Below are 21,072 nucleotides of genomic sequence, written 5' to 3'. Positions count from 1 at the left end.
GCTTTCATTTTCCGAAACGGTTGAGAGGGTCGATCGGGGGACCCACGCCAGCCTGGACGGGAATGATAGTACCTACCTTCTATAGGTAGGAAGTAGATAGATATTAGATAGATACTCCGTACATACTATCTACGGAGTAGAGACTAGGTAGATACTTACTCCCTGGCAACCACGATGATGATCCATCCGGACGACCCACGGTCTGGCCGGAAGTTTGACACGCCCGGAGTACGGCGCCCGTATGTCCAGATCCTACAACAATCCTTTGATGTCTAGACAATCCATAGTCCTACTAACTAGCTGGCTAACTTCATTTCGTACCTCGTATTGTCCGAGTTTTTGGCAATGGCAATGGCTGCGTGCTCGCCATGGAGTGCTCCGGAGGTACCCACGGCGACCCGAAGCCGCCTCAGCTATGTCGACTTCATTCCCCGACGGTCAGCACCCAAAGCATCTTTAGATTGCCTTGCGGCCTCTATCTAGGTACTATCTAGTTGCTGCCTGGTGCATTGCTCGGAACTCAGTCCGCGGAGGTTTTTTACGGAACACTACCGGCACGCCTCATGTCTGTTTCTCGACCGTGCCGATCTCACTCTCCTGGCTTTCTTCCTTCTCGCTCCTGCTTATCTTCGGCGCCCGACTGCAATACACCCCCTTACGCTTGCCCGTCACACCCAGCGGATAGTACTCGGTACGATACGGGAGTTAGAAGACGATTGACTAGGAATTGAAGTGCTGTTACAAGGCCCGCTCGAACCGTGTCCTATCATACATTAACCGAACCAACCCCAACACTTAACGTCCCCAGTCACAAAAGTAATAAACCAGAACAGGGTAGGCATAATACAAGATGCAGTGTTTATCGTAAAAAGAAATGAGTCACCTCAATTTTTCGTCATCCAGAGATATTTACAGCTTAGCGCCAACAAGCTTGGCGTAGGCCTCAGTGCTGAAACTCTTAGGGCGTTCAATGGGGGCACCGAGGGCACGGTCGATGATCAGCTGGGGAAGGACACCCAGGGCACGGGAAACACCGAACAGAACGGTGTAGTAGTTAGCCTCAGTCAGGCCGTAGTACTGGAGGAGGACACCAGAGTGCTAGACATTGGTCAGTACGTGTTCCTTGTATGCTTACACGACACGGGCTCCGAGAGCAACTTACAGCATCGACGTTGGGGTAAGGGTTCTTGGTCTTGCCATGCTCGGTCAGAACGCCAGGAGCGATCTTGTAGACCTGGCTGACCAGCTTGAACATGGGGTCATCGGGCAGCTTGCGGAGGGCGAACTCGCGCTGAGACACGTAGCGGGGGTCGGTCTTACGAAGGACGGCGTGACCGTATCCGGGGACGACCTGGCCGGCGTTCAGGGTGGACCACAGGTAGTTCTTGATGGCATCATCACTAAGGTCGTTACCGATGGCGGCCTTCATCTTGGTGAGCCAGTTAAGGACTTCCTGGTTGGCCCTGTATGATTAAGATGGAAATATTAGCAGGAGGGCTTCGGGTATCCAATTACGAGAGCAAATACTTACAATCCGTGGAGAGGACCGGCCAAGCCGTTCAGACCAGCAGCGAGAGAAAGCATAGGGGAGCTCAGAGCGCTACCAACAAGGTGAGTGGTGTGGGCGCTGACGTTTCCACCCTCGTGGTCGGAGTGGATGGTCAGGTAAAGACGCATGAGCTCAACAAAGTCCTTGTTGTCGCCGTAGCCGAGCTGGTTGGCCAGGTTGTAAGAGTAATCCTTGTCCTTCTGGATGGGAGCGACCTTGCCATCCTTGAACACGTTACGGTAGATCTTGGCGGCGATGGTGGGCAGCTTGGCAATGAGGTCCATGGAGTCCTCGAAGGTGTAGTTCCAGTAATCCTTCTTGTTGATACCCTTGGCGTAGGCCTTGGCGAAGGCGGACTCGTGCTCAAGAGCGGTGACAGCCAGAGAGAACTGAGACATGGGGTGCAGGGTGCTGGGGCAGCGGTCGATAAGCTCCTCAATGAACTTGGGGAGGTCGGAGCGGGCAGCCCACTCAGCAGACAGATCGCGAACCTGCTGCTCGGTGGGAATCTCGCCAGTCAGGAGCAGCCAGAAGAGACCTGAAACCCATCATTAAACTCTGCAATGCATCACGCTATTTCTAGGATAGATATCTACCTTCGGGAAGAGGCTCCTGGCCACCGGGGGCCTTGGGGAGGAGCTCCTGGCACTCGGGAATCTAATCGGCGGTGAGTATACGCCTGGAATGTGAGTCTAGAAGTGGTGCCACTCACAGTACGGCCACGGAAACGGATACCCTCCTCAGAGTCGAGGACAGAGCCCTATATTCCAGCATTAGCTAACTTTCAGACGCTTCATATATTGGGTCTTTCTATCATACCTCCCACACGAGGCACTTCACACCACGGGCACCACCATAAGCCTGGTCAAGGGTGAGCTCACCAATGACCTTGTGGCCGTGCTCCCTATAAGCATTCATCAATTAATTAGCGCCTGTTGTAACAGAGAAAATTGCGTGGGAACGAGGTGGACGTACTTCCTGAGCTTCTTGACCTTCTCGATCTCGGCGGGGAGCTTCTCAGCGAAAGTCTCCTTCAAGGACTTGAAAACGAAGTTGCTTTAGTACACTAGTCAAGGAGTGATCGGTATCAAGGTCGCACGCACCTTGGCCTTGCCGGTAGAGTAGCAACGCAGGCCATTGAAAGCAGCAGACTGAACAGCCGGCTTTGCGGCGATGGAGGTGGAACGAAGGGCAGAGGTGCCCAGTCTCAAGGTGGAAGCCATGGCGAATGTGAACAACTTGATGGAAGTTGAGTGGTGGAAGAAGGGAGGAGAGGAGAGGAACAGGGTATATCAGGACACGGTAGAGAAAAGAAAAAGAAGATGGGCCGCACGGTCTTCCCAAGTTATGGAGAAGCTCTTCTGCGCCCTTTTTTTCCATCTGGCCGTACCAGTACAGCCGGTACGCGGACTGTACGGTCACACCCGGCAACGAAGCAAGGCAATGGTGGATGGGCGTATATTACCGTAACGCTAGGCTCAAGCCGGCCGGTGTCCCGAGTCTCAGCCAGGATTTCGGCGCGCTTTGCAGCGGTAATCCCAAGACTCCAGCATGTTTTGGTGGTGACCCTTACCCGCTTGATTCCGTTGTACGGAACGGAGTCCGGAGTAAAACCTCTCCTGCATCCTTACTCGTTACGCTGTGACCGTGTTGGTCTGTGTACTATACGCTATCAAAGTCAACCATGTCATCTTCCGCAGTGCTCGAGCTCATGTGTGCCAATTCAGAATTAAGCTGAGAGCTGTCATTGTTATCAACCCGGCACTCGTGCATGTGTTGCATAGATACTCTAAGACAGCCTCGGTCTGCTATAATTGTGACGATCATCGGCGGCGTCCCATCCGTAAACGGAGTGCTGAGAGCTGTGGCCCATGACTAGTGACGTCGGCAGTCGCCATTCCATCCACATTTTGCCTGCCCTCGAGGGCACAGATTTCCCCGGCCATAACAACCACCGGTGGTAATAATAGTAGCATACTGAAATCTACATACAAAGACCGGTATTTGCAGTACCTGACGGTTATCTATTGCGTGACTGGGCTGCCATGACGTTGGGATATCTATCTGCATGATCGCTGCATTATTATAGTAAAGGTGAATAGTAGCAAGGGAAGATACCCGGATTCAGTTCTAGCTCGCCCGTAGGAACAGAGTTCTCATGCCTCTGGAGTAATTCCTTAGTCGCTGTGGAAATGTTTCCAGGGGGACGGTGAACTCTGTAGGTAGGGTTTCGCTCGCTGTGGGACGGCATCCATTTGTTGTGTAGTCCTAGAAATCGTTTACCTAACATAGATGGGGAAGTTCAGCCCATTACCTCATTCGACTCACCGAACTGAGCTCTTGCATTTGTTTCAGTGCTTTGGCTGACTTCTGTAAGGACTGTTTGAATCACGTGGACCACCCCTGACTCGCTCGCACCTCGCATCTGTCGGCCTCAGGCTACAGCAAGGCCGGGCGCCTGCAGTTTCAGGTGCGCAGCTCTTTCGAGACTAGCGTCGATATGCTGATTTTTCTCCTCACCTGACTGACCACCTCTAGGAAATCCTTTCCCTTTCATCTCCTCTCTACTTCATCAACAACCTCCCTTTAAGTTATCTCTTCTGCACCGCTTTTCATCCCCCACTCTTTTCTACAGCAAAATCAACACACTGTAATATCCGCCTTTTGCTTCTTTTCACTCTCACTCAACTCGCCGCTTTTAGGTCGTACTCTGTACACGTACTCGTTCGCGAGTTGCAAGGCCCTGGACAGCATCGCTTGGCTGTGTTCCAGCTGTAGGCGGAAGGCCCCCTGGTCGCCAGAGTACGCTCGTGGAGTCTGTAGTGACACGACCAGAAGTCCGCTTAGGAAACTACTTTCCAACATATTGGGAGGCAACGACCCTGCAGGTTTCTGATATTCCTCTCTTAAGCATCACCGACATCTTAGCTGCGCTGGATCTCCCAGTAGTAACAGCTTATTGGGAACCTGGTACTATCCGGTCGCATTTACCATATACTTGAAGCGATAGTCTTAACAGAAACTTCTGCGTGTATCCTGCTCTCTCCGTACTGGATTCGGGTCAGAACACCTCAAAACACAATCACCATGTCGTCTGCTGTAGCAGAACTGGACAACTATCTCCAGTCAATGCTTGCACTCAAGCCTCCGGGTGTTTCAGGCTCTAAGATCAACAGTATCACGTCGCTTTGCACCGCAAATGTCCAGGTATTACATTCCGCTACCCTCCCTTTCAACCGATCCTTCGAGATAGAGTCGTACGCTAACCTCTGATCCTTTCCCCATCACAGAATGAATCCGTTCTCATCCAGAAGATCTACACACACTTCAAGAAGGCACCAGGAACACACAAATTGGGCGTACTCTATGTCGTAGACTCTGTAACTCGACAGTGGGTAGAAGCAGCGCGCAAGGCAGGGCAACCATCCGGTAATGCTGCTCCCGATGGGACGTTCGCCGCTGGTGTCAACAGAGTGACCGAATTACTACCCGTCCTCATGACGGACATCATAAACAACGCTCCTGAAGATCAAAAGGTACGCTCTAGATGCAATACGCATATCATATCATCAAACCTTCACAGTGGTCACGGGCAAGCAAAGGGCCGATAGGAAACCGGGTTCTACACTGAAATTCCCGGGGTGGCCTGCTCTAAGAGTTGATCTACGTATCTCCCGCTGTATAGCCCAAACTGCCCTGCATAGTACCCGTGGCCGCTATGTTCCCCCTCTCTCTGCCTCATTATTTTTCTTTCCGCCGTTGTCTGGTGACGAATAGTCCAACTTACGTATATGACTCCCTTTTCATATAGGAAAAAATCAAGAAACTGGTCGACATCTGGGAACGGGGCTATACATTCCCTGCTCCAATGCTTGCGTCGTTCAAAGACAAATTAAACGCACCCCCATCGCAAAGTAAGCAAGATATCCCCCTCCAGCTCACATTCCCTGGTATGTCAGCATGGTTAAGCCGAGCTTCTTCACCTGGAATCCACTGTGAGCGCAAAGTATCTAACCGTTGTGCCACTCCTTTCCCTTCAGATGTTGAATCCACCACTCCTGAAGGCTCCCCCGCCCCCAACTACGTTCCGCTGGGAGGTCTGCAGCAGCAGCCGGCGCTGAACGGCGCCTCCAGCTCTGCTCAACAGACGCCGGATACCTCGAGTATTCTGAAGGCGTTGGCAGACATGGCCAAGCAGAACACCACGGCCCCGGCTGCACCGGCCGTGGCAGCGCAAGCTAACCCTCTTAATGCCTTAAACCAGCAGGGTACGGTTCCGCAGCCCGCGTCGTCATCCGTAGACCAGGCTTCACACCCCCAGAATGGGCAGGCTGGTGTAAACCCCTATGCTGCTGCCGCTGCCGCTGGAAGCATGGCGACGCCGTTCGCGGGCTTGAGTAATGTTGCTCCGAATCCGGCTTTGGTGCCGCCGCAGACTCAGAGCCAAAACCACACTCCAAACCCGTTGACTGCAGCGCAGAACCCACTGGCCGCGCTACTGCCGCAGGCGACTGCAGCTCCGGCCCAGCCGAGTGCCCCGATCGGGCCAGATGCTCTGCAGCAGCAGCTCCAGCTCCTGCAATTGCTGGCCGCTCAGGGCATCCCGCAAGAGCAGTGGGCAACGGCGCTGCAAATCCTGAGCCTGTCCAATGCCGCCAACATGGGGGGGATGAACCCGGGCCAGGCTCCGCCGTTCAACCTGCCGGGCCAGCCTGTCGGCACCGCCTGGGGCGCCCATCCCGACCCCCAATCACGTGAGTTCGACCGGGACCGCGAGCGCGATCGGGACTACATGCGCTCTCCCCCCGGCCAGTACCGTCGCCGCTCTCGCTCCCCCGGCTGGGACCGTCGTCGTGAAGCCTCTCCTCCACGCCGTCGGGACAGCCCCGTCTACGGTGAGTACCATGGCGATTCGCCCGGTCGCCGCGGCGGGGATCCGCGTGGCCGCCGAGGCAACGAGTATCGCCAGCGCAGCCCCCCGGACGTCGTCGCCGGTCCCCTTCCCCGCCTCGTAAGGATCCAACCTTGCCTCCTCCCGGCCCCAAGTTTATTGAATGGGATTATTCAATTGGTCAAGGGAACATCAAAGGTTTGTCACGCGCATACCTCCATTGCAACGTTTGGAAGTCCTTGGTTGCTAACCGTCTGTTGTATAGTCCTGAGCCGAACTCTTTTCGTTGGTGGTGTCACGTAAGTTCCTCTCTTTCACCCATGCAACCAGTGGGCTGTTTATTAACATGTTTTTTAGGTCATCGGAAGCGCATCTCCGCTCTCTCTTCAGCAAGTTCGGCATAGTCCAGACTTGCATAGTCAACATCGACAAGCGCCATGCTTTCATCAAGATGATTAGCCGGCAAGATGCTGTTAGTGCTCGAGACGGAATGGAATCCTACAAGGCCGGCGACATGCAACTGAGGGTAAGCCCCCTTCCGTTTCCACTTTGTCAATCTTAGCCACCGCAGGATGGCATCTAACTCATCCTCTAGACCCGATGGGGTGTGGGATTCGGCCCCCGTGATTGCAGCGATTACCAAACGGGTATCAGTGTGATCCCAGTCGAAAGACTGACGGAGGCGGATCGCAAATGGATGCTCACTGCGGAGTACGGCGGAACTGGTGGAAGGCCGATTGAGACCGGAATGGTCGTCGAAGAGCCCGACATCGAGATTGGTGCTGGGGTCTCTTCCAAAGGTTCGTTGGCTCCCCAACCTTCTCGGCTCGTTTGCCTTGAAACTGACCGTCTACTTTTGCTTCGAAAACAGCTATCAGCAGAAGGATTGCGACCGACACTGGCGGCAAACGTGGACCGGTCTCGTCCCGCTCACAGCAGGACCGATTCCGTCGTCCGGAACGCGAAGGACCCCCAACTGGGATGGGCCTTGGTGGTTCGGTGGAGCGGGACATTCCCAATGCCAACAATGTCGGAGTGCCGCCCGCCGTGCCTGGCTTCGGCTTCTCGTTTCCCGGTATGCCCATGTTCCCTCCCGGCTTCATGATGGGAGGAGCACAAGCCGGGGCATCGGGGGGTGTCGCACAACCGCCCCCTCCTGGCCAAGGAGGCAACTAGAACGATGCTATTGCAGCGACAATCCACAATTGCTCGTCACCCATCTTGTTCTTCCCTTGTTTTGATACCAATGTTTCTCCTTCATCTTTGTTCCTTCTTCACTTCTTTGCCAACCAAATTTCTCATGTAAATTTGTTCACGCACCCCAAAAATCGGCGTTGGCGCTTTCGTATTCATTGTTTAGCGGAAGGCATGCGCTTTATGAGTGGGCATTTCTTCGGGCGGGTCAACAGCACGGCATCTTCCACGTGGCTCCACATTCTCCCCCACGTCTCTGTTGTTTCAATCGTCGTTTAGACGGCCCAGCAATTGCAACTGTCGGAAAAGTGAGTGGACTGAAGTTCGCTGGCTCGTATACTCGCTTCTGGCTTCACAACCTATATCTCTTTTTCTGGTTTTCCTCCACCTCTTCTTGTTTTCGCTATCTCCCTGTATCTGCACTCTGCTCAGCTCTACTTGGAATCCGGTGGCTCTGTGATTCGATGTTTCATTTTCTGCGTCTTGCTACCTTCCCCTAAATTTAAGAGCTAGTTCACGAATACCTGCTTGTGCTCCTCGATCAAGTCAAGCGCTTCTTTCCTTCCTGTGCATAGTTGAACTCTTTCTTTCTCTCTTCATTCACGAATTTCCGGGCTCTAAATCACTTACTTGTATTGTATCGTAGGGATGACCTCAGGTTTGCTGTGGCAGTCTTGAAAGGTAGATAGTAGGTCGATAGGTAGGTCGGGTGATCGTCAATTCAATGTCTGCATTCAAGTATGTTTACAGCCACTTGCCCCATCGGCGATTCGTCCACACCTCTGACACGTTTTGTCTGTCACCTTGAATCCGTGTATTCAGCTACACCTACGAGCCATCGGTATATAGGATGTATAGCCATTGATTACAAAATGCAAGCATGTTAAATTACCGCTCTTTAATACCGATGCTCTCGGGGTATCCCATACATCCAATGTGTCGTGGGTCAGCGATCATACTTCATTACTGCGCCTATGCGTTGGTTCTTCCAGTGTCCGCATGTAGTCTCTTGCACGTTCCATTCTTCACGTTCACTTCCCCTGTAGCCTAGGGGTATAGCAAGCCTCCTGTGTCAGTAAGCTATTCGGGTGACCATGTACCATCACTAGGCGTGGTCGATAGGGCACTGGCAGCCTTGAAAGATTGCTTAAAATCAGCAATGATATCGTCAATATGCTCGGTACCAACCGAGATGCGGATTCCATCCTCAGTGACTCCTGAGTCGAGACGTTCCTGTTCGGTAAGTTGTTCATGAGTCGTCGACCAGGGATGAATGGCAAGGGTCTTCGAGTCGCCAACACTACCAGGACCAGTCAGTGTCTGAGCATGTTTAGTAGAACCACCGTAGGCGCCGGGCAAACCTACTTGGCAAGATTGGAAATTAACTTAAAGCCATCGACTACCTGAGCGCCAGCGGCAGCGCCTCCCTTGACCCCAAAGGATAGGACACCACCAAATCCATGCTTGAGGTAACGCTTAGCGGTCTCGTGACTAAGGTGGTCCTCCAAACCAGGATATGAGACCCAGGAAACGTTTTCATTCTTGAGGAGCCAGTTCGCTAGCGTTATGGCATTGCTTGCGTGTCTCTCAGCGCGCAAACTCAAGGTCTCGATCCCGAGCAGGAGCTGTTGCGCAGCAAACGGATTCAGAGCTGGTCCAAGGTCACGGAGGATCTCCACCCGCACACGAATGGCAAAGGCAATGGAGCCAAAGGTTTCCCAGAATTTCAGACCATGATAGCCTTCAGAGGGCTCGACGAATTGTGGGAAACGTGCCGCATTTTTGCCCCAGTCGAACTTCCCACTGTCAACAACAATCCCCGCAATTGTAGTGCCATGGCCGCCAATCCACTTGGTGGCGCTATGTACAACAATATCAGCACCGTGCTCGATGGGACGGCAGAAATATCCACCAGCTCCGAATGTGTTGTCGACCTATGCAGTTCCCATGTAAGCTACGAATTCTCCTCGCGTGTATAATCCTGTACTATGCTATCCACTTACCACCAGTGGTATACCTTTTTCATGAGCGACTCTTGCGATGGCTTCAAAGTCGGGTACATTATACCGAGGGTTCCCGATCGTTTCAACATAGACGGCCTTGGTACGGTCGTCAATGGCTGCGGCTATATCCTCTGGACTGTCTCCTTGGACAAATTTGGTTTTGATCCCGAAACGAGGAAAGAGAACTTTGAACTGGTTATAAGTGCCACCATACAAGTTACTGGTGGACACGATGTTGTCGCCAGCATGGGCAAGAGCCGAGATGGCCATGAATTGCGCTGCCTGGCCAGAAGAGGCTGCGACGGCCGCGGCACCACCTTCAAGGGCAGCAATACGCTTCTCGAAGACATCAACCGTCGGCTTCGTGGGGCAGGTGCGCAATTAGTACTATCTTCTGATCCACAACTCAGGGAGAAGTGGGACATACATTCATAATCCGGCTGTAAATATTGCCAAACTCTTTGAGGCCAAAGAGCCTGGCGCCATGCGCGGAGTCATTGAAGGCGTATGACTATGGGAAACATCAGGGACGAATGGTTCTTTGATGCATATGAACAAACTCACTGTGGTCGCATAGATTGGAACTGCCCGAGATTTGGTTGTGGGATCCGGCTCCTGACTTGGGCACGGCTTAATTTCAGCTCTAATAAGAGGCGTATAATACATACCCCGCATGAAGCTGGAGAGTCTCGAAGTGAGGTCGCTCTGATTCGGACATGGCGGAGATCTCAGCTAGTATGGCATCAGCTAAGAGAAAGGGTAGAGAGAGCAACGAGTAAAGTAAGGAGAGCCTCTAGTCCCTGAGAAGGATGATTTACATCGTCTATACCACCCGCCAGGCAATTGGAGGCGACTATGGCGTGATTGATCGTTCAGAACAAAGAGGAAAGGCGGGGGAGGGAGGGGAACCTCTCCCGCCTTCGTTCACTCTCCTCTTCTTGAGGCTCGTATTTTCTGATTGTTGAGCCATTGACTTTGTCTCTCTTTTTTATTTTATTTATTTCCCTGTCTCTCTTTGCGTCTCCTTTATTGAAAAACTATCAGCAATTGAGGCTGTGATGATGTTAAAACTGACAGTGGTATACGTTATATCTCTCTCCAGGTAGTGGTACATGCTCGATTACTCCTGACGCTAATGACCAAGGCCCACATCCTGAACCATAATATGGTAGCATATCTACTAGTAGTACTCCATACTACATATTACTACTATGGGTACCTACTAGTACCAAGTACTTACTATTTGGGCTTACAGGTAAATGCAATAACTCTCCCAATCAGGTGTACTGCATCAGAGTTAGGTACCTACAGAGTGGCTCCAGAAACTAGACTCTAGAAATCAGAGTCCGTCCATCGAAGGCATTCCGATCTCATCTTGTCAACGGCGCCCTATCTCAGATCTCAAGCGATCGTACATAGTAGCTTGATTCAACGTTGCCCTGCCTATAATTCTCACAACTATTGGGGGTCTTGGCATGGACGTCATGTGTGCCCACAGGGTCAAGGTGGCATGCCTTCTGTGTGTCCAACGCCAACGATCTAGGCAGACAGTTCCACCCTATTTTGTTTTTCCCCTTCTCTTCTATTTAAAACCATCCCATGAGATCATCGCCTCCTCTTGGCTTCAGCCCGGACACCAATCCCCGCTAGCCGCTGGGCCGAGGCACTAGCCGTCATAGGGCAGCCTGTCCATTGTGCAGGCGGTTGGAGGTCGCGCTGAGATTCCCATGTTTTGGCTTCGTTAACCCGTCGGGATCTGCAGACGATGATGCAGGCGCTGCGAATCAAAAGGGTCCAACACGAGATGGCACCTCGGGTGACGAATGTTTTTCCTTCCCAGATGACTTTGCTGTGTCGGTACCTAGGTAGACAGGCAGCAGCTCCGACTCTGCCAACTCAACTAGCGGTCTGAGAGAATCTTTGCATCTCTGTTACTGCTCCATCCAGCTCCCTCGACACCCCCCAGAAATTCTGCAGTCAGCATTTGTGTGGAATGCGAGCACCTCAGAGTTTCAATAAATAACAAGCCGAGCCAGGGGTATACAAGGTCAGTCAGTCACCACCTGTCAGGCCATTCACCCACGTCATAGCCTCAAGCACACATTGGCTTGAGAGCGTGAAACAGCATCCACCTGTGTAACAGCAGATGATCTCCCATATTCAGATGCCGTGTGCTCATATAATTAGTTCATGTTGACCATGCATATATAAAAGCCATTCATTCCCGTGGTCCTTACACTAGTCCTTGTCCTGTGCGCTAGCTGATCCATATTATGAAGACAGCAGAAAGAACTGCAGCCTCTGTGATTAAGAACAACAAGAATAGGACAACTACTATTATTACTACCGTGAAACCTTACAACCATCATGACTGCGAATTTTCCTTGGATCTATCCCGTACGGGTAATCCAAGCCATCTTTGCAATAATTGTCCTTGGTCTAACCGCATACTGTTGGTTCAGCTTATTTATACTTCAAAATGGGCAATTCATAGTAGCTGACATTTGGCAGACATCAATTGGTTCACCTATAGTGATACTGTTAATTTTATGCTCTTCAATGGGATATGGACGGCCTTCATTGCTACACCTTACCTTGCCCTAGCGCCGATGTTCTTTCCCCAGTTGGCGCACCGACTCGTCATTCCGGCCGTCGAAGTTATTACCATGATATTCTGGTTTGCAGGGTTCATTGCCCTGGGTGTTTACCTCCCAGCCGCAGAATATTGTCACTGGAGTCGTTGTCGGGCACTACAGGCCGCGACCGTGTTTGGGGCATTCGAGTGGTAGGTCTTCAGCCTGATTGATGGTGTCATCTATATCACTTTAGTGCAGTGATCCAGCACTGTGTGTTGGGCATAAAGCAAATGTCAAGCGCGGTGCTGACATGAATCACATAGGGTATTATTTCTAGCTACCAGCGTTGTCGCTGTCCTCGGTGCATCGCGTTCCCGGTCGAGCCCTAGTATGAAGCCCACCCCTAATGCTGATACCCACGCTGGGGTCTAAATGAAGTTGATAGGGGCGGTTCCATGAAATATTTTCTTTTCTTTTCTTCCCTTTTTTTTCAGATTTTGACACGACTATTCGATTCAAAGCAGTGGAAGTTTTGATAGCTGATGTATAATGATGACGTCACATTATATATCTTTTTGGGGCGCGACTGCTTCTTCAGTTTTTTCCAAGAGCACCCGATGATGACGACAATGAGAATAATGATAACGGATGGCCTTTGATATCAGACTGACAAAGGAAGAGTGAATGAGGAATCGGCTGTCTACAGGTGTGCTTTGGCTTGCGCAGCAGAATACCCATTTGTCTTACTAGCTGCCCGGAGGGGTTCATTTGTTCATATTACCATCACCACCCTCTGCTCGTGTTTGCATATTATGGTGTTTGATAGCTTGAGGGTTGTCATCCATAAGGAATTGCCTTTCTTTCACCTTTTATAGCCACACAGGTTCCAATTTGAACAGGACAAGACCAGAGATGTCAGACAGTCAGAAACATAGTATCACGGAATCAGCCGCGCGACCACTATATAAACCCGTAGGTTACTGGTGAGCATGTTCCGCCTTACTAGCTTAATGTTTAGGGTTCTCCATCTTCCAACAAATTAGCTTTGCCTACATTCGATCCACAGGAAAATCCACCGCACGTCGAGCTGGGATAAGCTTTTTAGTGAACTAATGCATGTATCGTGATTTGTGTCATTGACTCATTGTAGATTAGTGAATTCCCGCATGATGAACCGAGGATTGATTTTCCATTGGAAGGAATCAAGCATGTTGAACGATGCGTTGACTGAGATACGGCATATGTACGTGCCGATGATCTTATTGAGAGCATGGCCCGTGGTTCGACTCGTTGCACCGCGGATATCCGCCAGTCCAATGTTCCAGAAAGACAATTCGAAGAAAGATCTGCTGGGTACGGAGTAGGGCTGGCCGAGTTGGATGTCGGATGTCGGATGTCGCCGATTGGCTCTGGACTATCATAGTACTAATATTAGTATTAGTAGTAATAATAGACGCGTCCCCAGCTTGGTGGATAATGAATCTTTTACTGTGGTAGAGTACATTTAGTTAATCGTGGATATTGAAAGATTGAAGCATCAACCCTAATGCGGGACGGAGTACTATGTAACGAACAACGTGGCAATCGTGACTGCCTTTCATAGCTCGATTAAATTACTACATAGTACTTACTGTTGCCGTAGATTATTCCTCGCCACCACGCGACCTCGCTGGGACGAATGCAAGGCCAAGCTGGAGCCGCAGCACGCGTTACGAGAGAAAAACTCTGCCTCCGCCCGGGACTCCCTATCAAGGGCCCCACATCGCCGGACGGCGTGGTTGCTGGGCAAAACCTGGAACAGGCAGCCATTCGCCGCCCATCGCCTCTTCAAGCCTTTTCAGAGTTGGTTTCAAGGTTGCCCGCCGTGGATGGGGGCACCCACGATGGAGGAGGGGTTTTAGTGCGGTCGAGTGGCACGCACAAATCACCATGGATACTCCGTTCTCCGTACCTTAAAGAGGTCAGTGGCCGATGGCCGATGCCCGGACATCTCAAATAAAGGCAGAGCAAAAAGAAGTCAGAAAGCAATGAGCCCTTTTTTCCGCCATAGCATTTGCAACACATTCACGTCGTTATCGTCATCGATGGATGTAGTCGTTTGACTCGTCTGGGGCGTTCCAACCTGGACTCTGCGCGAGGTTGCATCCGGCGCGGTAACTCCCCATCGACCCCCTCATCTTGACTGTTCCTTTTACATAAGATTTTTTTCGGGTTCGAAAACATAATTCGATTATATTCACTATTGTCGTCATTCGTCGCCTCTCTTATCTTCGGCAGGAGGATCAGTCGACCAGGTACGACAAGAATAATAGACATACCTAACTATCTAATATCGATGCTTCTCAGCCCGCGTACCTTAATCCAAGGTGGATTGATTCATCTTAGCGGTTTCCCCGAGAGGCGACAGAAGAGTCCGCTTATAAGAAGCTAGAGTCCTGGACGGATCCGAGTTTTGGTGACTCAATCGAACCGTGTTCCGGTGGAGACAGTACTGGCGGCGAGCTTCCTTTTTCCTTCTTTTCCGCAATTTGACTTTTTGCGCCCTTTCCCGACCCTAGAACTTGTACGTCTGACACTCCTATCTTGAGGACACGAACATCCTCAACATTGGGGCCACTGAGGGTCTAACATGGCCTTCGGGAACAAGGTCAACTGCACGTCCGCCGAGGGGGAAAAGGGCAAGATGGTGCCTGAAGAGACCGTCCAAGTTCAGTCCATGAACCCTTCATCGGACTTGAATGACATCGATTGTGAGAAGCATGGCGCCAGTCGCGAGTCGAACCCGATGCCAGATCTCAAGCGGAAGCTGAAAAGCAGACACCTGCAAATGATTGCCATTGGTGAGTTGCTGATTGTCTACGTCCTCCGCCTGAGTTTCGCCTTTCTTCTTTGCCATGGATATGACTTCCGGAGACAGCGTGCTCATTCAATCTATAGGTGGTACCATCGGTACCGGTCTGTTCATTGGTAGTGGTACTGCTGTTGCCGAGGGAGGTCCTGTTGGTGCCCTCATCGCCTACATCTTTGTCGGTACGATCGTCTATTCGGTTATGACATCCTTAGGGGAAATCGCGACCTACATCCCGATTCCCGGAGCGTTCACGGCCTACGCTGCCCGTCTAGTGGACCCTAGTCTTGGCTTTGCTATGGGTTGGATCTATTGGTTTTCCTGGGCTAGCACCTTCGCACTCGAGTTGACAGCAACCGGATTGATCATTCAATTCTGGGATGATTCAATCAATATCGCCATATTCATCGCCATATTCTGGGTCGTGATCACACTGTTAAATTTCCTGCCTGTCAGCTTCTACGGCGAGTTGGAGTTTTGGCTCTCAAGCATCAAGGTCATAACCGTTGTTGGCTTTATGATTTTTGCAATCTGCATTGACGCCGGCGCCGGTGACGAAGGCTACCTCGGATTCCACTATTGGGTCCACCCCGGGCCGTTTGCTCCTTATTCAGGCGTCCACCCTGATTCGTTGGCAAAGTTCGTTGGATTCTGGTCAGTCCTTATCCAGGCTGGCTTCTCATACCAAGGAACGGAGTTGGTCGGTATCGCCGCGGCCGAGACAGAAAACCCTCGCAAAACGGTTCCTGCGGCTATTCGGAAGACTTTCTATCGCATTCTGTTCTTCTTCGTCCTGACCATCTTCTTTATCGGTATCCTGGTGCCCTACACCAACGAGAACCTTCTGACGGATGGAAACGACGCCAACTCGTCACCGTTTGTCATTGCGGCCAGGCTTGCAGGGGTCAAAGTCCTGCCCCATATCATTAACGCCGTTCTCTTGACTGTGGTGCTTTCTGCCGCCAATTCGAATGTTTACAGTGGTAGTCGTATCTTACTTGGTTTGGCTCAGGAGGGGTTTGCCCCGCGCTGGTTCAAGAAGACTAGCAAGAATGGTGTGCCTTACTTCAGCGTCGCCTTCACGGCAGCATTTGGTCTGCTTGGCTTCATGAATGTCTCCAACGCCGGTAGCACTGTGTTCAACTGGCTTGTCAACATCGCGGGTGTGGCAGGATTCATTACTTGGGCGTCGTTGAACGGCTGCCATCTTGCTTTCATGCGTGCCCTGAAGGCTCGCAACATCTCTCGTGATACCCTTCCGTATAAAGCCATCTGGCAGCCGTACTATTCTTGGTATGGGCTTTTCTTCAACGTCCTAATCATCATTACACAAGGTTTCACATCCTTCATCACCAGCTTCAACGTCACAGACTTCTTCATTGCTTACATCAGCTTAATCCTCTTCGTGGTGCTCTACATTGGCCACAAGGTCTACTTCCGGACATCCTTTGTCCACCCACTTGAAGCCGACATCGATACAGGCCGCCTGGAAGTCGAGAATGAAACATGGGAGACCGAGGTTCCGACAAAGTGGCATCAGAAATTCTTCCACTCGTTCCTGGGTTGAGATGGCCTGGACCAACTGGGCATTTTAGTACAGGCCTGTGGTCAGCTTTTTCCCTTCCGCTCCCACCGTTTACTTTATTATTCAATTTTGCGCAATACCTCCGGTTCGTTGAGAGGGGTTTTGTTATACTACTGCACCCGAACCCTCTTGTTAATACATGTGGCGCATATAAGTGGGGGTTCATGCATATATACATTTTTTTTGGACAGCAGTTGCCTGTCGCTGAAAAAAGAGACGGATCTGCATGAGCTGATGATGATGGATGAGGGTTAGGCGGGGGTATCTTCTCTTGCTTCAGAGGGCTTTTGTCTATAACTTTGGGTTCTTTGGTAGAGCCCTCTTGTACAGTATAAATGTTGGGATGTCAGCATTGGCACGGAGTTTGGTGAATGGTTCTACTGCTGAACGTCTTGCTTGGGCTGGTTATGGTCCAGCTTTCCTGGAATCGAAAGTTTGCGCTTAATGGCATATCGTTTCTTTCTTCTGTGTAAGTCTTTTGACGTCGAGTTCGTAGCCTTTCCAGACCTGCCCGTGGCTACTGTGTAATGGATGATCGGCCGGTGGCGGTGACTCGGCCGAGTCCACTGACGTGGTGTTCTACACAGTATGTGGTATCATGTGGTTGATTAAGTAAGCTTGCTATGGAAATGTCTGTATAGTAAAATCATGTGTTTGTTATTACCGTAGAGTGCATCGACCTCGGGCAGGTCGTGAGGGCAGTTGGAGGTTTTCGCCATCCGGAGACCTCGATCTTCACATGGGACCTACATGTGCACGCATCGAAGTGACGAGATGGACTGGATGCAAGACAAATGGGAGTGGGCCAAGCCCGGGTCAGAGGACCTTTCGGATTCCCTTTTACTCTCTTTTCCGTGAACATCGGCAAAGCAAGCATGTGAGATGGTCAATGTGTCGGCTGGCTGAGATCATCACAAGACTCTCGCTCGATCGTCCGTACAACCCGTTAACGCCCATGGTTTAAGCCACCTATCTGTGGAGCTATGAAAGGCCGTGGGAGCTGGGGTGGGGCCATTGAAATGAGCCATCGACAGCGCACGATGTCATGGAGGTACTTATACGGAGTATACGAACGGCTTCTGCGGGATGTTTCATGGGGGGCGGCGTGGGGACCGGCCGTTCCCAAGTTCCCCTGCTGTACGAATTACAATGCCCATTGGTAAGAATAGATACACACCTAGTACTAGTACTTAGTCCTATCTACCTAGTGTTCTACGGAGTACACCGGGGGTGCCCGCATCCGGGCCCGAAGAGCGACCTGGAGTTTGAGACACACCTCACACCTGTGTCTCCGAAGGACTGCCCATCGATTATCGAGACTCCATGAATAACTACTTGTATCGTATTTAGGCAGACACTAGATGCATGTGCGGCAGAGTCAATTCATTCCACCCAAATTTATGGGACGGGGTAAACCCGAAGGGGCATATGTTTCGCCGTTCAACACTTTTCCCACAATATGGCCCCCCGGGATGAGGGTCCTCAACAGGCAAGTGCCGAGGTACTTGGTCCTGACGTCGCGTGGCGGCAGCACGGGAGCCAACCACTCAGCGCCCGCCCTTTGGGCGCATTCCGGAGGCCCACGGCGGCCGTCCTCTTGCTCCCTTGGTACTAGTACTTAGTAAGTACTTGCCTCGGATTAGTAGCCAGTACTAGGTACTAGGTTAGGTAGGTACTTTAGTACTACCTACTACGACTCCGGACATCCCAAAGAGAGGCGGAGGCACGCCTTCCTGTCCCTCCATCGTCCTCCCTGCCATATCTGTTTCGTCGGACCCAGGCATCTTTGTCCGTTTTACTTTCCCTCCCCCCCTTCCTCTTCCCCATCTTTCCCCTCTTCTTCACGTACCATTGGGTCACCCGTTGCTATTCCCAAACTTTCTCTCCCGCGCCACACTCGAGTCTCCTGGTGGGATTGGAATTCGCCTTTTTCCTTGATCGCATGGTCAGTGACCCATCTAAGCGGCGGGTGCTTCGTCTTTCCGACCTCCTGTCTCTTCGGCACCATCGATTCCATTTTGCAATATTAACTCCATCTTCACCAGTTGTAAATCATACCCGTCGCAATGTTATTCTCCCAGGAACCTCTCCACCTCGCTCGCGCAAATGAGCTGCGACAAGACCCTCCCAAAGGCACTCCGTACTCAGTCGCAGTGCCTGGAACAGAACAACCTGGCCGGAGTAAGGTCTACAGGGCTTGGAATTCGATGGAAGGCATCATGAAGTCGCTGGACCCGCAAGTATGCTCTCAAAGATGTCCGATAAATAGCCACCATAGCATGGCTTCATATCTAATTGTCTCTGACACCTTTCAACTCCCCAGGTTCTCACCGCGCATGAGGTCTTCGAGTCCACCGCAAACCGATTGCCGAAGAACCACTGCCTGGGTTGGCGCCCATACGATCCCACGACCAAATCCTACGGCCCTTATCAATGGATGGACTACCAGACGGTTCAAAAGCGACGGGCTGCATTTGGCGCTGGTCTAGTGGAACTACATCACAAACACGAATGTAGTCGTCCTGGTCAGTATGGCATTGGGCTATGGTGTCAGAATCGCCCGGAGTGGCAGTTAACTGGTATGTGAATCCGACCTTTCGGCAGGCGCGATACTGATATCTATCATTCTAGATCTCGCATGCATGTCACAAAGCTTGTTTTCAGTCTCCATCTACGATGTTCTTTCCCCAGATGCGACAGAATACATCATCAACCACGCGGATCTGCACTGCGTCGTGACCTCGTTGCCACATATTCCCACATTGCTCAAGTTGAAGCCCCAGTTGCCCAAGCTGAAGATCATAGTCAGCTTGGATCCCCTGGACGGGGGTGAACAGACTGGCCACTCGAAGCGCGCCCTTCTCGAGTCAGTGGCTGCTGGGCAAGATGTATCCATCTACACGATGGACCAGGTCGAAGAGCTGGGCGCTTCGGCGAATCGCCCTTGTAAATCTCCATCGCCCTCTGACACCATCACTATCAACTATACGTCTGGTACCACCGGCCCTCCGAAGGGTGTAGTCCTGACACATGAGAACGCTGTGGCGGCCTCTTCAGCCGCACTCATGATCATCACGCAAACCCCTGGTGATACGTTGGCATCCTACCTTCCGCTTGCCCACATCTACGCGCGGATGGCCGAACATGCAGCCTTTTGGGCGGGGGCTCGGATCGGATATTTCCACGGAAACATCCTAGAGCTGGTCGATGATCTGAAGCTGCTCAAGCCGACCGGGTTCATGTCTGTTCCGCGCCTTTACACCCGATTTGGTAATGCCATTCGTGCCTCAACCATTGAGCAGCCTGGCTTCAGGGGTGCGCTGTCAAGACATGTTGTCTCCACCAAGACCGCGAACTTGAAGAACCCTGACCCTAGCAAGGCCACTGCGAAGCATGCCCTGTATGATCGCATCTGGGCCAAAAAGGTTGCGGCTGCTATTGGCTTGGAGCGTACGAAAATGATGGTCTCCGGTTCGGCGCCTCTGGATCCTTCACTTCATCAATTTCTCCGGGTTGCTCTTGGCGTGGACCTCATTCAAGGCTATGGTTTGACTGAGACATATGCCATGGCGTGCGCTCAGTCCCTTACGGACTTGACCGCTGGTAACTGTGGTCGGTTAGTTCCTTGCACGGAAGCTTGCTTGATGTCTCTGCCTGATATGGAATACTCCGTTGATGACAAGCCGTACCCTCGGGGCGAATTGCTTTTGCGAGGTTCGAACGTTTTTCGTGAGTATTTCAAGGATCCTGAGGAGACAGCCAAGGCGATGACCGAAGACGGATGGTTCCGAACCGGTGATGTCTGCACCATTGATGACATGGGTCGTATTATTATCATTGATCGCCGGAAGAATGTGATGAAGCTGGCACAGGGAGAATATATCTCTCCGGAACGGTTGGAGGGCGTTTATATGTCGGAGATGGGCTATTTTGCCCAGGGCTATGTCCATGGTGATAGCGTCCAGACTTTCCTGGTGGCTATCTTCGGCGTCCAGCCTGATACTTTCGCTGCCTTTGCCAGCAAGGTACTCGGTCGGACCATCGATGCTACAGACATTGAGGGCATTGGATCGATTCTTGACGACACCAAAATTCGTAAAGCAGTTTTGAAAGATCTCGATCGGGTCGCAAAAAAGCACAAACTTGCAGGATACGAGAAAGTCAAGAACTGCGCATTGATGATTGACCCATTCACGATTGAGAATAATTTGCTGACACCGACGTGAGACAATTCTCTACCTTTCTTCTTATGCAACCCATGTACTAATCTAACTCTTTCATATAGCCTGAAGTTGAAGCGTCCGCCAACCACGAAGAAGTATCGTCAGCTCTTGGATGAGCTTTACGCCCAGGCGTTGGCCGAAGAGTCTGCTCCTAAGGCTAAGCTATGAAGAGGGCCGCATTGGCGCCTTCATCTTATGGATGC

At 51.5% G+C, this 21,072-nt stretch overlaps 6 protein-coding genes across 6 annotated transcripts; 4 read left to right on the top strand and 2 right to left on the bottom strand.

Moving 5' to 3' along the window:
• Positions 1–909: 909 nt before the first annotated feature.
• Positions 910–2,772, bottom strand: cit1 (citrate (Si)-synthase CIT1; the record flags this gene model as incomplete). Its single annotated transcript, XM_025615728.1, has 8 exons — positions 910–1,098; positions 1,163–1,463; positions 1,532–2,087; positions 2,146–2,206; positions 2,262–2,309; positions 2,369–2,453; positions 2,525–2,589; positions 2,653–2,772. The coding sequence occupies 8 exons, from the start codon at positions 2,770–2,772 to the stop codon at positions 910–912; spliced, it is 1,425 nt and encodes a 474-aa protein (XP_025466930.1).
• Positions 2,773–4,636: 1,864 nt separating this feature from the next.
• On the top strand, positions 4,637–7,616 carry BO94DRAFT_585931 (Nrd1 complex RNA-binding subunit; the record flags this gene model as incomplete). Its single annotated transcript, XM_025615727.1, has 8 exons — positions 4,637–4,756; positions 4,840–5,085; positions 5,361–5,499; positions 5,590–6,543; positions 6,706–6,739; positions 6,798–6,966; positions 7,036–7,240; positions 7,312–7,616. 8 exons carry the CDS (start codon positions 4,637–4,639, stop codon positions 7,614–7,616), a joined length of 2,172 nt encoding a protein of 723 aa, XP_025466929.1.
• A 795-nt stretch (positions 7,617–8,411) lies between these two features.
• BO94DRAFT_535502 (O-acetylhomoserine aminocarboxypropyltransferase/cysteine synthase family protein) lies at positions 8,412–10,462 on the bottom strand. The gene is made up of 6 exons (XM_025611795.1): positions 10,306–10,462; positions 10,202–10,256; positions 10,065–10,148; positions 9,638–9,997; positions 9,000–9,568; positions 8,412–8,934 (listed from the first exon to the last, which is right to left on the bottom strand). The coding sequence occupies exons 1-6, from the start codon at positions 10,353–10,355 to the stop codon at positions 8,715–8,717; spliced, it is 1,338 nt and encodes a 445-aa protein (XP_025466928.1). The 5' UTR covers positions 10,356–10,462; the 3' UTR covers positions 8,412–8,714.
• Positions 10,463–12,004: 1,542 nt separating this feature from the next.
• BO94DRAFT_585929 (MARVEL domain-containing protein) lies at positions 12,005–12,645 on the top strand (the record flags this gene model as incomplete). Its single annotated transcript, XM_025615726.1, has 3 exons — positions 12,005–12,089; positions 12,149–12,422; positions 12,537–12,645. 3 exons carry the CDS (start codon positions 12,005–12,007, stop codon positions 12,643–12,645), a joined length of 468 nt encoding a protein of 155 aa, XP_025466927.1.
• A 1,793-nt stretch (positions 12,646–14,438) lies between these two features.
• BO94DRAFT_535499 (putative arginine transporter) lies at positions 14,439–17,119 on the top strand. The gene is made up of 2 exons (XM_025611794.1): positions 14,439–15,053; positions 15,151–17,119. Exons 1-2 carry the CDS (start codon positions 14,843–14,845, stop codon positions 16,626–16,628), a joined length of 1,689 nt encoding a protein of 562 aa, XP_025466926.1. The 5' UTR covers positions 14,439–14,842; the 3' UTR covers positions 16,629–17,119.
• Positions 17,120–17,234: 115 nt separating this feature from the next.
• BO94DRAFT_556834 (putative AMP-binding enzyme) lies at positions 17,235–21,037 on the top strand (the record flags this gene model as incomplete). Its single annotated transcript, XM_025613894.1, has 5 exons — positions 17,235–17,246; positions 18,728–18,886; positions 18,970–19,225; positions 19,278–20,868; positions 20,932–21,037. The coding sequence occupies 5 exons, from the start codon at positions 17,235–17,237 to the stop codon at positions 21,035–21,037; spliced, it is 2,124 nt and encodes a 707-aa protein (XP_025466925.1).
• Positions 21,038–21,072: the final 35 nt, after the last annotated feature.

Source organism: Aspergillus sclerotioniger (genome assembly GCF_003184525.1).
Source record: "Aspergillus sclerotioniger CBS 115572 chromosome Unknown BO94scaffold_15, whole genome shotgun sequence".
In the NCBI taxonomy this organism is placed as follows: Eukaryota; Fungi; Ascomycota; class Eurotiomycetes; order Eurotiales; family Aspergillaceae; genus Aspergillus; species Aspergillus sclerotioniger.
This window is presented reverse-complemented; position numbering and strand designations above follow the sequence as displayed.

What these genes read in the sequence shown, in the direction of transcription:
- BO94DRAFT_535502 (XM_025611795.1), bottom strand. Translation starts at nt 10,355, where the DNA reads ATGTCCGAATCAGAGCGACCTCACTTCGAGACTCTCCAGCTTCATGCG. An exon ending in TTTACAGCCGGATTATGAAT is followed by an intron (nt 9,998 to 10,064) that starts GTATGTCCCACT and finishes TGCCCCACGAAG; the next exon opens with CCGACGGTTGATGTCTTCGA. An exon ending in TTAATTTCCAATCTTGCCAA is followed by an intron (nt 8,935 to 8,999) that starts GTAGGTTTGCCC and finishes TGGTCCTGGTAG; the next exon opens with TGTTGGCGACTCGAAGACCC.
- BO94DRAFT_535499 (XM_025611794.1), top strand. Translation starts at nt 14,843, where the DNA reads ATGGCCTTCGGGAACAAGGTCAACTGCACGTCCGCCGAGGGGGAAAAG. An exon ending in CCTGCAAATGATTGCCATTG is followed by an intron (nt 15,054 to 15,150) that starts GTGAGTTGCTGA and finishes TTCAATCTATAG; the next exon opens with GTGGTACCATCGGTACCGGT.